Source organism: Xenopus laevis, chromosome 5S (assembly GCF_017654675.1).
Source record: "Xenopus laevis strain J_2021 chromosome 5S, Xenopus_laevis_v10.1, whole genome shotgun sequence".
Classification (NCBI taxonomy): Eukaryota; Metazoa; Chordata; class Amphibia; order Anura; family Pipidae; genus Xenopus; species Xenopus laevis.
This window is the reverse complement of record NC_054380.1, coordinates 109,997,356-110,012,675: the sequence shown is the minus strand read 5'-3', so window position 1 is coordinate 110,012,675 and position 15,320 is coordinate 109,997,356. Positions and strand designations below refer to the sequence as shown.

At 44.6% G+C, this 15,320-nt stretch overlaps 1 protein-coding gene across 1 annotated transcript in view; it reads left to right on the top strand.

Annotated features, from left to right (window-relative positions):
- Window positions 1-15,320, top strand: part of wwtr1.S (WW domain containing transcription regulator 1 S homeolog) — an 86,629-nt gene that overhangs the window by 44,124 nt on the left and 27,185 nt on the right. The window contains exon 2 of the mRNA XM_018265796.2: window positions 10,839-10,975. Coding sequence (XP_018121285.1) covers window positions 10,839-10,975 — 137 coding nt within the window. The remainder of the gene's footprint in view (window positions 1-10,838; window positions 10,976-15,320) is intronic.

The window sequence follows — 15,320 nt, the reverse complement described above, 5'->3', positions numbered from 1 at the left end:
ACATAAGTGCCCAAGCCAGTGTTTGCCAGCACCTTCTGGCTGATCTCTGTAACCTCTTGCTGAGCTTGGCTGTGCTTTCTATAAGGTGAACAGGCTCTTGCATGTCCTGTCCTGTCACCGGAACTGCCCAAGCAAACAAAGCAATCATAAATTTATTGCACCAAACAGACTTGCTGATAAGAAGCTTCATTTATTTTAATGCTACCTTCCTAACACAACTTCAGTGTGTACTTTGGACAAGTGACAGTCTGGGGTTTTGGTAGCGAAACTAACAAGTGTTGACATAAAAGATTGTTAAAATGTGTTGGTGCTTTCACTGCTCTAAATAGAAAGACTTCAAAAGCATGCTTGAATTTCGGTTTAACTTTGTTTAAGGGCTAGTCCACACGAGGAGATTCGGGGAGATTTTGTCGCCTGGTGACTAATCGCCTCGTATTTTGAGCGACTATCTCCCCGAACTGCCTCAGCGTTTTTCCCCATATAGAAAACGCGTCGCCGTGTGTGCATTAGCACAGGCGACTTTGCATTGTAACCTATGGGGAAAAAACGCAGAGGCAGTTCAGGGAGATAGTCGCTCAAAAGACGAGGCGATTAGTCGCCAGGCGACAAAATCTCCCCGAATCTCCTCGTGTGGCCTTACCCTTATAAACAGCCAGTACAATATTGTGACAGCAGCTAAAGAGCGCACCCTACTCTTGTAGTGAATGGAAGGGTTCTCTTGTTCTAATAGAAAGACTGTGCGTACGGGATTATCATATTAGGTACACTAATTCCATTAGACTGTTCTGTTCATTAGCCTTATCTCACTATGGTATTTGCTGTTGCAGCTCTTCAAAGCTACACAACAACTGGATATACATTTAAGAAATATCTTCTAAGTGGTCCCCAACCAGTAGCTCGCGAGCAACATGTTGCTCACCAACCCCTTGGATGTTGCTCCAGTGGCGCCAAAGCAGGAGCTTATTTTTGAATTCCTGGCTTGGAGGCAAGTTTTTGTTGCATAAAAATCAGGTGTACTGCCAAACAGAGCCTCTTGTAGGCTACCAGTCCACATAGGGGCTACCAAACAGCCAATAACAGCCCTTATTTGACATCCCCATGGACTTTTTGTAACGATCGCCGCCCGGAGCAGGCCCAGGAGCTCCGGGCGGCGCGTCCATCTTTGCCGGCGTCGCTCCCAAAATGGCGGCGCCCATGGCCGCCACGTGGGTAGCGGCGCCGGGCGATGACGTCAGCGCGCCGACGTCGGCGCAAGAGCGTCAATGACGTCAGAATGGCGCCAAATTTGAATATAAAGACTCCAACTAGACGCCAGAATGGCGCCCAAGAATAGGATTACTTTCCTGAAGCATATCCTGGGTTTCCTGTGTGCCTTATTGCCTAATATTGTTCCTGCCTTGTATCCTGACCCTTTGCCTGGACTTTGGACTTTGATTATATTCTGCCTGCCTGTGAACTCTTGCCTGATCCTGACTATTCTCCGTTTAACCCTTTGGATACCGCGACCTTGTTCCCTCAAGAGGGCTTCCTCCTTGATCCAGACAACCTCCCTGGAGGGAGCTCCCGGCTCCCTGACATTATTCTTGGGCCATGGATCCTTCTGAGGAAGCCACACCTCATGTCGGACGAGCGCTCCGCGGACTGGCATCCCGCATGGAGAACTACGAAAACCAGCAGGTTCGCATTGGGCAAGCACTCGATGTCCTGCTGGCTCAAGTGCCTTCTGCGTCCTCCACTGCTCCACCTACTGGGGATCCCCCCAGGGCGGCAGCCCCCACGAACACAAGCTACCCGACAGGTGAGCCTCGCATTCCTCCTCCCCCTCGTTTCAGTGGGGACCCACAAGCCTGCAGGGGATTTGCCACGCAATGCCAAATTCAATTTGAGTTCCAACCCACACAGTTTCCAAGCGAGCGTTCCAAGGTGGGGTATGTGATGTCTCGATTGGAAGGCAAGCCACTGGAGTGGGCAACGTCTCTTTGGGAGAAGAATTCCCCGCTGACTTTTGATGTTAAAGACTTTCTCCAAGCTTTTCGTATAGTCTTTGATGCTCCAGGTCGGGTTACGAACGCCCCTGCCCGTCTCTTGCAGCTCCGGCAGGGAAGCCGCAGTGTCAATGAGTATGCTATAGACTTCCGAACACTGATGGCGGAGACTTCCTGGTGTGATGACGCTTACAAGGCTGTATACTACCAAGGCCTATCCATCCGCATCAAAGATGATCTCGTCTCCAGAGAGACTCCTGACACCCTGGAAGGGTTGATCGCTCTATCCATTAAGGTGGACACTCGTCTCAGAGAGCACCAGGTGGAGAGAGAGCGCAGTAGACGATTTTCTCCCATGTTGGCCCCTCGCTTTCAAAGGCCGATTCTGCAAACACCCGCTGTTCCTGTGACCCATGTGTCGACGTCTCCCTTGGAGGAACCCATGCAAGTAGGAAAGACTCGCCTCTCCGAGCAGGAAAGACTCCGAAGACGTATGGCAGGTCTCTGTTTATACTGTGGTGGGCATTCCCATTTTGCCAACGCCTGTCCTGCCAAAGCCAAGAGTTTTGTACCCCGAGGTATGTCTCAGGTTTCTTATGTAGGGGGCATCACTCGAGGTTCTCTGGAGAAGTATCAAGAAAATTCACGCAGGCTTCTCCTTCCTTTGCAGATTCACCTGGCAAGTAAGTCTATCTTCGAAAGGGCCTTCCTCGACTCCGGAGCGGATGGCAATTTCATGGATGCCTTTTTTGCCGAACGCATGAAGATTCCTCTGCTTCCATTGTCTTCTCCCCTGCGAATTACTGCCATAGATGACAAACCCCTGGAGTTTGAATTCGTCACAAAGTTCACGGCGGAACTATCTGTACAAGTTGGGGCGCTGCATCAAGAAAAACTTTCATTCTTCATCATCCCCTGTCCTTCTACTCCAGTGATATTGGGTCTTCCATGGTTACGTCTGCATAACCCCACCATAGACTGGTCCACTGGGCAGATCTCTCGTTGGAGTTTATTTTGCCTGCAACATTGCCTTCCGCCAAAACCCCTCGAGAAGGTGAATGTCTCCTCTGCGGAATTAAAGACTTTGCCCTCCACTTACAAGGGATTTTCCGATGTGTTTTGTAAAAAGTCTGCAGAGTTCCTTCCCCCACATCGCTCCTACGACTGTCCGGTTGAACTCCTGCCTGGAGCTATGCCCCCCAGAGGGCGCACCTACCCTCTCTCTCCTGCAGAGACTACCGCTATGAAGGAGTACATCCAAGAAAATCTCCAGCGGGGGTTTATCCGCCCTTCTACCTCTCCTGCAGGGGCTGGGTTCTTCTTCGTGGAGAAGAAGGACGGAGGCCTTCGGCCTTGTATAGACTATCAGGGTCTGAATAAGATCACCGTGAAAAACAGATACCCTCTGCCCCTGATTGCCGAGCTCTTTGACCAGCTGAAAGGGGCCAAGATTTTCTCCAAGTTGGATCTCCGGGGGGCCTACAACCTCATTCGCATCCGGGAGGGTGACGAATGGAAGACGGCATTCAACACTCGGGATGGGCACTATGAATATCTCGTTATGCCCTTCGGCCTATGCAATGCCCCTGCCGTCTTCCAGGAGTTTGTGAATGATGTGTTCCGAGATCTCCTAGGAAGGTTCGTAGTCGTATACTTGGACGACATCCTGATCTTTTCCAAGGACCTTGAAAGTCATCGCTCCCAGGTGAAGGAGGTACTCTCTCGTCTGAGGAAGAACTCTCTCTTCGCCAAGTTGGAGAAGTGTGTTTTCGAGGTATCCAAGATCCCCTTCCTAGGATACATTATCTCTCCAGAGGGATTTGAGATGGACCCCGTGAAAGTGTCGGCCATCCAGGAGTGGCCTCTCCCACTGAGTACCAAAGCAATCCAGAGATTCATCGGATTTGCTAATTATTATCGACAGTTCATCCGGGGGTTCTCTTCCCGCATTGCACCTATCCTGGCCCTCATCCGAAAAGGGGGTAAACCCAGCCTGTGGCCTCCATCTGCTATAGAAGCCTTTCAGTCCTTGAAAGAGGCCTTCACGTCCGCTCCTGTTCTTCGACATCCCAATCCTGCACTACCCTTCTGCATCGAAGTTGATGCTTCTGAAGTCGGAGCCGGAGCTATCCTGTCTCAGAGACATTCCTCTGATGGGAAATTGCACCCCTGTGCGTTTTTCTCCAAGAAGTTCTCATCCGCAGAGCAGAACTATGACGTCGGGAATCGAGAACTCTTGGCAGTCAAGCTTGCCCTTGAAGAATGGCGTCACCTCCTGGAGGGTTCTGAAATTCCTGTCCAGATTTTCACTGATCACAAGAATCTGGAGTTCATACAGTCCCTCAAGAGGCTAAATCCCAGACAAGCCAGGTGGGCCCTTTTCTTTTCCCGATTTAACTTTGTTTTGACTTATCGCCCAGGTTCCAAAAATCTGAAGGCCGACGCCTTGTCTCGTAGCTTCACTCCGGTGGACCGTGACCCTGAGAGACAGGAACCAATCATTCCACCAGTCAAGATCATTGCCTCTCTGTATCCCCAATTTGCCGACCAGATTCTGGCTGGGCAGTCCTCGGCTCCTCAAGATACTCCGATTGGCATGGCCTTCGTCCCTCCAGAACTTCGCCTGGCCATCCTGCAACAAACCCACTGCTCCAGGCAAGCTGGACATCCTGGTTCGGCTAAGACCCTTGAACTCTTGAGGCGCCTAGTCTGGTGGCCTGATATCCGCAAGGATGTAAAGGACTTTGTGGCTGCTTGTAATGTCTGCGCCACTTCTAAGCCTAGCCATTCCCGCCCCAGTGGGTTGTTACAGCCTTTGCCGGTACCCTCTCGTCCATGGACGCACCTCTCTATGGACTTTATTGTCGAACTTCCTCCCTCCGGTGGGAATACTGTGATCTGGGTTGTTATTGATCGCTTCTCCAAAATGGCCCATTTCATCCCTCTGAAGAAGTTGCCCTCTGCGGTGGAGTTGTCCCAGCTTTTTATCCAGTACATCTTCCGCCTGCATGGTTTCCCGGTGGAGATCGTCTCCGATAGAGGCACCCAGTTTACTGCCAAGTTCTGGCGTTCCTTATGCAAAGACCTGGGAATTGTTCTTCAGTTTTCATCTGCATACCACCCGCAAACGAATGGGGCAGCTGAACGTGTCAACCAAGCCCTGGAGCAGTTCCTGAGGAACCACGTATCCCTCTGCCAGGATGACTGGTCTGATCTCCTCCCATGGGCGGAATTCGCTCATAATAATGCTTGTCATTCCTCTACAGGAAGGTCTCCGTTCATGTCGGTGTATGGTCAGCATCCTCAAGCTTTTCCCCAAGACTTTGTGCTATCTGACGTCCCGGCTGCTGACGACTCCGCAGCCCATATGTCTGCTATTTGGGCTGCGACCAAGTTGAACCTAGAGAAGAGTGCTCTTGTTCATAAGACTTTCGCGGATCGTCGTCGAAGATCCTCTCCTCTCTACAAGGTGGGTGATAATGTCTGGCTCTCTTCCAGGAATATCCGGTTGAAGATACCATCTCCCAAGTTGGGTCCAAAATTCGTGGGACCATTTCCCATCTTGGAGATAATCAACCCTGTGGCTGTCAGACTCCAGCTTCCACCAGAGATGAGAATCCCCAACGTGTTCCACGTGTCTCTGGTGAAACCCGCCATCACCAACCGGTTCTCTGGCGGTCAGTCTCCTCCTCCTGCCATCTCAGTGGAGGGTCAACTCGAGTACGAGGTGGAGAAAATCCTAGACTCCAGAATCTCCAGAGGGTCCCTTCAGTACCTCATTCAGTGGAAGGGCTTTGGCCCTGAAGAATGCTCCTGGGAAGGACACCGTGATGTTCACGCTCCTCGTCTGGTGAGGGAGTTCCATTCCAAGTTTCCCCAGAAGCCAAGTCCTGGTGGTCCAGAGGCCCCCCGTGAGGGGGGGGTACTGTAACGATCGCCGCCCGGAGCAGGCCCAGGAGCTCCGGGCGGCGCGTCCATCTTCGCCGGCGTCGCTCCCAAAATGGCGGCGCCCATGGCCGCCACGTGGGTAGCGGCGCCGGGCGATGACGTCAGCGCGCCGACGTCGGCGCAAGAGCGTCAATGACGTCAGAATGGCGCCAAATTTGAATATAAAGACTCCAACTAGACGCCAGAATGGCGCCCAAGAATAGGATTACTTTCCTGAAGCATATCCTGGGTTTCCTGTGTGCCTTATTGCCTAATATTGTTCCTGCCTTGTATCCTGACCCTTTGCCTGGACTTTGGACTTTGATTATATTCTGCCTGCCTGTGAACTCTTGCCTGATCCTGACTATTCTCCGTTTAACCCTTTGGATACCGCGACCTTGTTCCCTCAAGAGGGCTTCCTCCTTGATCCAGACAACCTCCCTGGAGGGAGCTCCCGGCTCCCTGACACTTTTCCATGCTTGTGTTGCTCTCCAACTCATTTTTACATTTATATGTGGCTCACGAGTTAAAAAGGTTGGGGACCCCTGTTCTAAGGGAAGCATATACAACTGTGTTTATATTATGAAGGTTTCCTTGGTTTGAGGAGTCAACTATATGATATGGGTACTTTAAACTTTGAAGTTTTCATCTTGATGTGGCCCAAAAGTTGTAGCTGGATTTGAATACCAATTTCTCTTTAACTTTTCCCCTTATTATATTTCTTAATACCTCACACTTTGCTAAATCTGCAAAATAGTGAAAGTTGAGAATTAGAAAAACTATTTCCTTCTTTAATCAATGGGGATTCCTGCAAGTAGCACCCAGACTTGACAATTATCCAAAACAAGGGCAGACATGTTTGTGGATGAAAACACGGTTTTCTGTTGACTTTAATACCTTGTGCTGCTATTATGACATTCAAAACTACTTGTCTAAGCATGAACCTTGTACGTGGAATAGATGGGCAGTTCTGCTCATTGCTGAATTGTTATAGAAGGTAACCTTGGTCTTCATTTTGGTGTTAATCATAAGATTTCTGAACATGGATGTTGCTGCAGCTTTTAAGCACATGTGGATTTTGCAAGCTTAAAAGGTAGGGCACAATGACAGAAGGAAGATAGTCATCACTGTGTATAAAGCCGCCATTAGTCCTTCTGTCCTAGTAGGTGACACATGAGTGAGTCAAGAGTAAATGTATATACACATTTCCTAATCCTGCCTTTGCATCTGCTGGAAGTGGGTGTCTCCATGAAAGTTTGGCACACGCTGTCAGTTAGCAGAGAGCAATAAATGACTCAAATCTTCATCAGTTTTCATTTTGTGACATATCCGTTAGCTGGGGTGGTCATGCTTTGAAGTGACATGAAATCCTCTCTTGGCTTCCAATGACATAGCTTTTTTCTTGGCACCAGCAAATATTACATGGTCAGCCAGCCTGTAAACTGGCGTTATCTGGAATTTCAACATGTTTGCATAACAGCAGGCTGGGACTCCTCTCTTCTCACTTTCTTTCCTTTCCTGGGGCAGTTTGTGGAGACAAAGGTGATTACAATAGATCATCAATCTTGTAGCTCTAGCTCCTCCTAACAAAAGAGTCGTTGCCAGTCCTTAGCTGTGTCACTTTCATCTGTAAGACCAGTTAGGGCAAGACTTTGTTAAAGAAACCTGCTTTAAACAGTTTTTAAAATGGTACGCAGAATGCTTTCACATGTAGAGCATAAAGACGTTTAGTGCAAGACAACAATTGAAGATGCCGTTTTCAGGAAGTATGACAAACAACATTCCCTTAGTAAAATATGTTGGCAAAGCCATAACTCATCATTACTTGAACTGGGGCGTTCTACACAGAGAGGATTTTAGAAGAACACAAGTATGTATATGTATTTTAGCAAGGGTACCTCTGGCTCTCTAATATCACATTCTGCTGAGATAGGCAACATGACATCTAGGGGCCAATTCATTAACTTCGAGTGAAGGATTCAAAGTAAAAAAACTTCGAATTTTGAAGTGTTTATTTGGCTACTTCGACCATCGAATGGGCGACTTCGAATCGAAGGATTCGAACTAAAAATCATTTGACTATTCGACCATTCGATAGTCGAAGTACTGTCTCTTTAAGAAAAAACTTCGACCCCCTAGTTCGCCACCTAAAAGCTACCGAACCCAATGTTAGCCTATGGGGAAGGTCCCCATAGGCTTGGCTAAGTTTTTTTGGTCGAAGGATAATCCTTCTGTCGTTGGATTAAAATCCTTAGATCGTTCAATCGCAGTATTTGCGCAAAATCCTTCGACTTCGATTTTCGAAGTCGAAGGATTTTCATTCCCAGTCAAATATCGAGGGTTAATTAACCCTCGATATTCGACCCTTGATGAATTTGCCCCTTAATGAACTGAACATAAAAACAATCTACCCTAAATCATTGTTGTCTGATTAAGCAGGGTTTTGGCTTTTCAGCTAAGTGTGGCTGCAATCACATAAGTATCAAGTGCCATGCCTACTTTTTATGCAATAAAAAGAACAGTATCCTAGATGCTTGGGGAATGCCGAATGGCCCATCTCCATTGCTGGTCAAGCTAGATATTAGATGCAACAATAGTATGTGTCTCTGTGATGCTTTCTGCCAGCAACCTAGTCAAGGCATTTTCAGTGACATCCAATAATGTACCCAGGTTCACCTCAGCTGCCCAGAGTCATATGGGCAAGTAATAAAAGTGTCCCTACATGTATATGTGTACATCTCTTGTTCAAGAGCTTATACAGCATCTTCACAGAATATCAGAAATAATATATAATAAATAAACAGTGTATACATTTAGAGGCAGAGATTGGTATAAAAAAATAAAATTGGCACCCCAGAGAACTTGTGGTAAGATACCCTATGCTTAATCAGAAATTATTTATCTACTATTTACTTCCCTTAGCTGCAATGCCAGGAGCACTCTGAGTCAATATTCCACCCTATGCTTCCCCACCACCTAGTTGCTGGCCCCTTTTCACCCCTGTCGAATGTCGGAACTTTCCTTTGGCAAGGAGTGAGGCAGCATCTCACTGTACAGAAGAAACCACAGCTCTACAGAAACAGAACCTATTTAAGGCTTCTGGGCTATTCATCAATTTAGCTCCTCACCATTGGAGAATGTGTAACTGCTGGCAAATTTCCACCCTTGCAGTAATGCCGCTTAAGGTGAGGTCCTAATCTTGCCTCATGGCAGAAAAAGCCCTAGCACGTAGTATGTGTGTACATTTTCAGTAGAAAGTAAAAATGTCGCACATTTCACACAATGTCATTGAGTACACTGGCAGCCAATTTGTGGCTTTGGACCTATTGTAGGACACTGTTATTCATGACGTTTTATCATTTTTCATTGAGCTATTTTAGAGCTGAATGTCCATCAGTCATGAACAATACATCTACACGAAAACACGCCTTCTGTTTTTTTTTTTCTCTGTTTATTTGATTCTTAACCTAAGGGTCCCACAGGGGACAGAACCAGTTTAAGTTGGGGACCCAGCATCAAGACACTTTCGGATGAAATTTTTGGGTCAACTCTTGAACTATCCTAAACTAGGGATGCCACCTGGCCGGTAAGGTGGCAACCCTATCTTGTAGGAGTGAAAGCTAACCTTCATCAATGTCTGATGATCTCTGTTTTAAGGTGGCCATACACACTCCAATATTATTGTACGAAACGAATTACCGTACGATATTCATTGTTTGTATGGTGGGAGACAAGCCGACTGATATTGACAGAAGGCTTGGATATCAGTTGTCTCACGGATCCGTACAGGTGGTACATTTTGATCAGGTGCCTTAGAAGGCACCTGTCATTGGCTGCTTTGTTAAGTGCTGAATCATCAGATACAGGTAGAATTCTATTGTTTCTACCTGTATATCTGTTAATTCAGTTCTACACGTGTGTTGAAACAAATGATCTTTCTTGGAAAGATCATAATTGTAGCGTGTATTGCCACCTTTAGGGGGTAGGCTATCAAATACACTTCCAGGAAGTCTGTAAAAGTAAATACTCTTTTACAGTGCCATTAGCAAATGTCCCAAAGTGATGCATACAGTGTCATTGAGCAGTGTTTTCTGCAGGGTACAAATTATCATAATATACTTATCTTTGTAGTCCTTAATTGTGCAGGATGCCACAGAACTTCCCCTTTGATATCGCATAAAGTATGAAAGCTATTCACCCTTGCTAAGTTTTTGTTTTGGTAATTATGCATGCTTGAATTCGGGTATGATTGTATGCCACGACTTTCATATCATTTCTCAGTGATCCACATTTATATGCTGTTACGTCATTTTTGATATTTCCACAGTTTTGTTTATTATTTTAAAATCCCAGCTCAAACACACCATTTATAAAACAGAAAAGACTTCTTCAAACATATATATGAATCCATCTATGTTGTTGTTTTACCTTCTGAGGAATGCAAAAGGTTGAAAATTTGTGTTTTTAGCTTTGTCATCTTTTCTCAGGGCTTATATGAGAAACATACGCAAATGCTTGTGTTCTTTATTTATCTTTTTATGATCTGCAGAAGGCTACCCAGGCCAGTTCCTAATTGATCCAGTGGTTTGGCCCAGGGTTCAATAAGTAGATTGTGTGCAGCTTGAACCCTCTGAATATATTGTATGTTTTATAAATGTATGTGCAATGACTTTATTCCCACTGTATTTATTTGGGTTTTATCCAATACACCAAAAATATACAAGCAGATGAATTGGCTCCTAATGAATCTGACCCTAGTGCATACTGTATGTGTATAAGGCCAGTGCACACAGGGTCATTAAGGTGTATTAGTATAAAACATAGACATTATATTCGTTATATTAAATGATTATACGTTGTCTATATTTTGTATATGCCTAATAGTGTTATGTGCACTAATATTAAGTTTTTTTCTTTATTTTTTAGCCACATTGAAAAAATCACAACATGGCAAGACCCGCGAAAGACAATGACCCAGGCAATGGTTCACCTGAACCACCATCCTGTCACCACATCTACTCCAATGAGCCAAAGATCACTTGCAATGTCCCAGCCAAACCTTGGTAGGTAACAATAGTTTATCATTTTTTTTTTTTTTTTGTTTGTTTTGTCCGCTCCAGCAAATAATTAAAATGAAACACTTCACTTGAGCATCCAGCATATTTATTATATGGTACATTAGTTTGGATATGTGCCACTAAGCCTTCTATATCTTTTTTTTTTTTTTTCCAAGGATCATAATTTTGAATGCATGAGGAAGTGAATATAAATATACCATACTGTCAGATAGAAGCTGTATTTAACAGGAGTTTGTGAGCATGAGCTGCTTAATGTAATAAGCTACAGCAGACTGACACTTGCTAATACAATAGGCCTGGCCTGTAACCACTCTGACAACAAACATCTTTATACTTTATACCTGTGGCATTTCCCTGCAAGTATCTCACCAAAAATGTACACGTTCAGCCTTCCTTAAAATTCAATTGTTACCTTATGTGTGGCTACAGCCTTCCTTATTTCTTCCCATAGCCCTTGTGTACTGTGATAATGAAGAATCAAGGCATGGCCTATTGGCCACTGGAGTATGAACTATCATAAGACTAGCCAAAAACTTTGCATAGCCAACAAAGTTTTTCTCAATATACAAGCCCCAATGTGGCAACCCCCATTGTCACGTTGGAGCCTGTATAGAGAGTTACCATAAAACAGTGTAGTCTCTGGAGTTGTTAGTTCTTAGGAACAGGCCCATCTGAACTCGCATTCTGGGTTGCTTGTTGCAGTGTTTAGCATTTTCCCCAAGCATTTTTTTTTTGCTTGATAGATTTGTCTGTTTTATGAACGTGTTAAAGGAGAACTAAAGCTTAACTAAAGAAGTAGGCTATAAATGTTGTACTTATGTTTTGGGCTTCTGTACCAGCCCAAGGCAACCACAGCCCTTTAGCAGGGAAGACATATGCCCCAGAAGCTCCCCATCTTTAATAATCAGCCCTTTAGCATCAGCTTATATTACAGGCCAACCTAATTTTCTGCTTGATAATTTGTGACGACACTTAAAGGAGAAGGAAAGGCTAAAATTAAGTAAGCTTTATCAGCAAGGTCTATATAAATACACCAGTAAACCATCAAAGTAATGCTGCTCTGAGTCCTCTGTCAAAAGAAACACTGCATTTCTTTCCTTTTATTGTGTACATGTGGGCTTCTATATCAGACTTACTGTTTTCAGTTTAAACCTCCAGGGCAGGGCTTGAGCATGCTCAGTTTGCTCCTCCCTCCTCCCCTCCCTGCTGTAATCTGAGCTCAGAGCTGTAAGTGAGCAGGGAGAGATTCATGCAGGAAGTGATGTCACACCAAGCTTATATGGCAGCGTCTATCCTAAACAAACAGACAGTGTCTAGAGCTGTTTACTCAGGTATGGTAAAGCATTCTGCAGAATAAATATAGCATTCTAGCTTGCACTATTGTGGCTAATCTGTTGGCAATAAACTGTCTTGGAGCTTTCCTTCCCCTTTAAGCTTTGCTTCTTAAAAGCTGCTCAGAGCCCACTGAGCATGTGAGTGTCGCAGACACTTTCCAAGATGTTGACCCCCTGTGACAAGTTTGAAGTCCTGGATCATTGCTGCTATTGACAAGCTGAAACTTTAGGCTGGTGCAATAAGTTCACTTTATATAATATGGTATTTTTAGCCGTAATCATTTTTATGGTTTAGTTCTCCATTAAATCAGAAGCCAGAACTACCTTATGATCTTCTCCTGCCTTTATTAGAAAGAATGTCCTAACATGTCTGCTTCGTGGCTTTACTTTCCTGTATTTCAGCCACTTTGTAACCACACATTAAGATGTTTTATCCTTTCTACCAGCGGATAGTATGCCAACATACTAGCAAAGATTAAATAACTGAAAAACACAGAGTGAAAGTCATTTCTTGGCCACCACCCCAGATCCCACTTTGAACCTTTACTTTTAGGGAAAAAAAGGGCAGTCAGCATCTATGTCTTCACCCGTTGCCTTTTCCTCGTTGTCTTGGAAAAGTGTCTTTCTTTTGAAGGCTTGCCATCCCCTGGTGTGGAGCTTAAAGCTAGCCAAGTTTGATCCTGGGTCTGCACATCTAATAAACAACATGTGCTCATTTCTCAAGTTCCTTTATTAACATGGAAAATCTAGTGTGCTTTGAACAGTCTGCACTTCTGGCTTGCACAGTGCCTTGACTTTGTTCTAAAATACAAAGTCACTTGTAAACATTTTATCAAAAGAATATAAATGTGACTAAGCAGTACCTCATCCTAACATGATTGTGAGTGTATTAAACAAAACATCTCCAGGGGCAGATTTATCTTGAAATAGTTCACTGTGATCTGCAAAACCTGCTTTTGTCCCTTTTTTTTTTTTGTTTGCTGCTCACTGATCAAGAGTTACACGTCTTCATCTCCAAAGAAAGGCTGTTTATTTCAAAGCCCATCTGCTTGGAATTAAGAGATGGCGAGTCTGAACAACAGCTATGATTCAGTGTGGTTGTGTAAACTGCTGTCGCTTTTGGTGCCCTCCAAACAAATTGTGAAACACCAGTTCAACTGAAGGCTCTTTTAAATTCAAATGTGACAGGAGAAGTCTGTGTTAAGCGAGAGAGAGAGAGCGAAGGAGTGCACAACCCATCCTCTGTTATATAACAAGATGCTTGCTGGAATCTGTTTAAAACAGCACAACAAGGTACCTGTAAAGATCATCTTTTAAAGTCCTACTGACCTCGGAAGACCCAAGGTTTCTCTTTTAGAAGACAAGATGCCCGTGTTCAGTCCTGAATGTCTAGCAAGAGGCCGGAATGTCTGTATGAGACACACAAGTACAAGGTCTCTTTCAGATATACCCAGATTGCTAAAGCAATGATGCCTAGTGCTATACAGAAAATGCTTTTAATTATTGCACCCATCGAACGACTCAGTTTCTAACTTGCAAGGAATGCATCCAGGTAGTTGTAAAAGTCTGTCAGGGTCAGCACAGGCTGATTTTTGAGCATAATTATGGCATAATTGTATGATTTGGCCTCATGCATGGATGGTCAAAATACATTAATGGCCCTGTTTAAATTGAAGGATAAAGAAAGAAATTAAAGCAAATCTCTGGACAGATAGCATTCATATTCATTAAAGCGGCAGTTCAACTTTTAGCATGTTATAGAATGGCCAATTCGAAGCAACTTTTCAATTGGTCTCCATTATTTTATTATAGTTTTTGAATTATTTGCCTAAAGGCCCCCATATACGGGCACATAAAAGCTGCCGACAGACCGAATCGGCAGTTTATTGGCCCTTGTGTGGAGCCATCCGACGGGCTTCCCCGATTGATATCAGACTGAAACTTGGGCACATTGCGATGCTTCTGTCTATAGGATGAACTCCACGGGCGATTTTCGGTTTTTAAGTTGGGGAGGGAAGGGTAATGCCTGTCCACCCCCTTGCTACAGTAAACCCCCCCCCCCCCACATTACTACTTTAAAGGCTTTTACAAATTAAAAAAAAAGGTAAGTTTTCAATTGTGTTCAGTTGTAAGAGGCTGTAGATCAATTAAATGTGAAGGTTTGAGGGTTACCCTTTTCTTGGGGGAATCCTTACTGTTTTGTAATATATTTAAAAACTGACATTGACCTTTACTGCTTAACATGTGGAAATAAACTGTATTCGAAAATGTACTTATTGTACCCTGCTAAGTAGAGCTTTTATAGTTTTTAGAAAATGAAAAGCCAGTTCCTAATAGTTTAAGGGAGGCAAAGCGTAGGCTTATGTGCAGCTATAATTGTATGTCACATCTATGTTGCACCTGCTGCTTTCCTGCTGGAAATAAAATTCAGTTCAGGAAACCCTAAACAATGAGCATTTACAGTAATCTGCCCTGAAACTTTTATAAACACACGGCCCAGACTTTTCCATATCCTGCTGGTAGGAGGGCGTCACTATCCTATTGTTTAGAGAGGATACAATTAAATCATTTCAGTCATTTTAATGACACAGGACACCTGATAAAGTGGAAAGAAATCTAGCAAGGTTCCCCCCTGCTTCAGTCAAAATGGTTTATCTGCTAACAGAGCAGTGTTCCAGGCAATTATGGGCTCGGGAAACATTAAGGCTGCTGGTGCTTTTAAGCTGCCTGAAAAGGACCCAAATCACCAATTGCTTGATTTGAAAATTGCTCTGTGTGCCATCAGCATTACTGCTTTGATTATGACTTGATTATGCCAAGTTAAACAAGGCTTCTATTTCTAAACCTAGCCATACGAGCCAGTCTTTTGCCAAAGTGTTGTTTGGGAAGGTCCATCGAAGGGCCCCCATACACGGTTCAATAAGAGGCTGACTTGGTTCAGAAGGCCCAAATCGGCTGCTTTTGTCAGCCTTTGTATTGCTACCGAGATAATTATT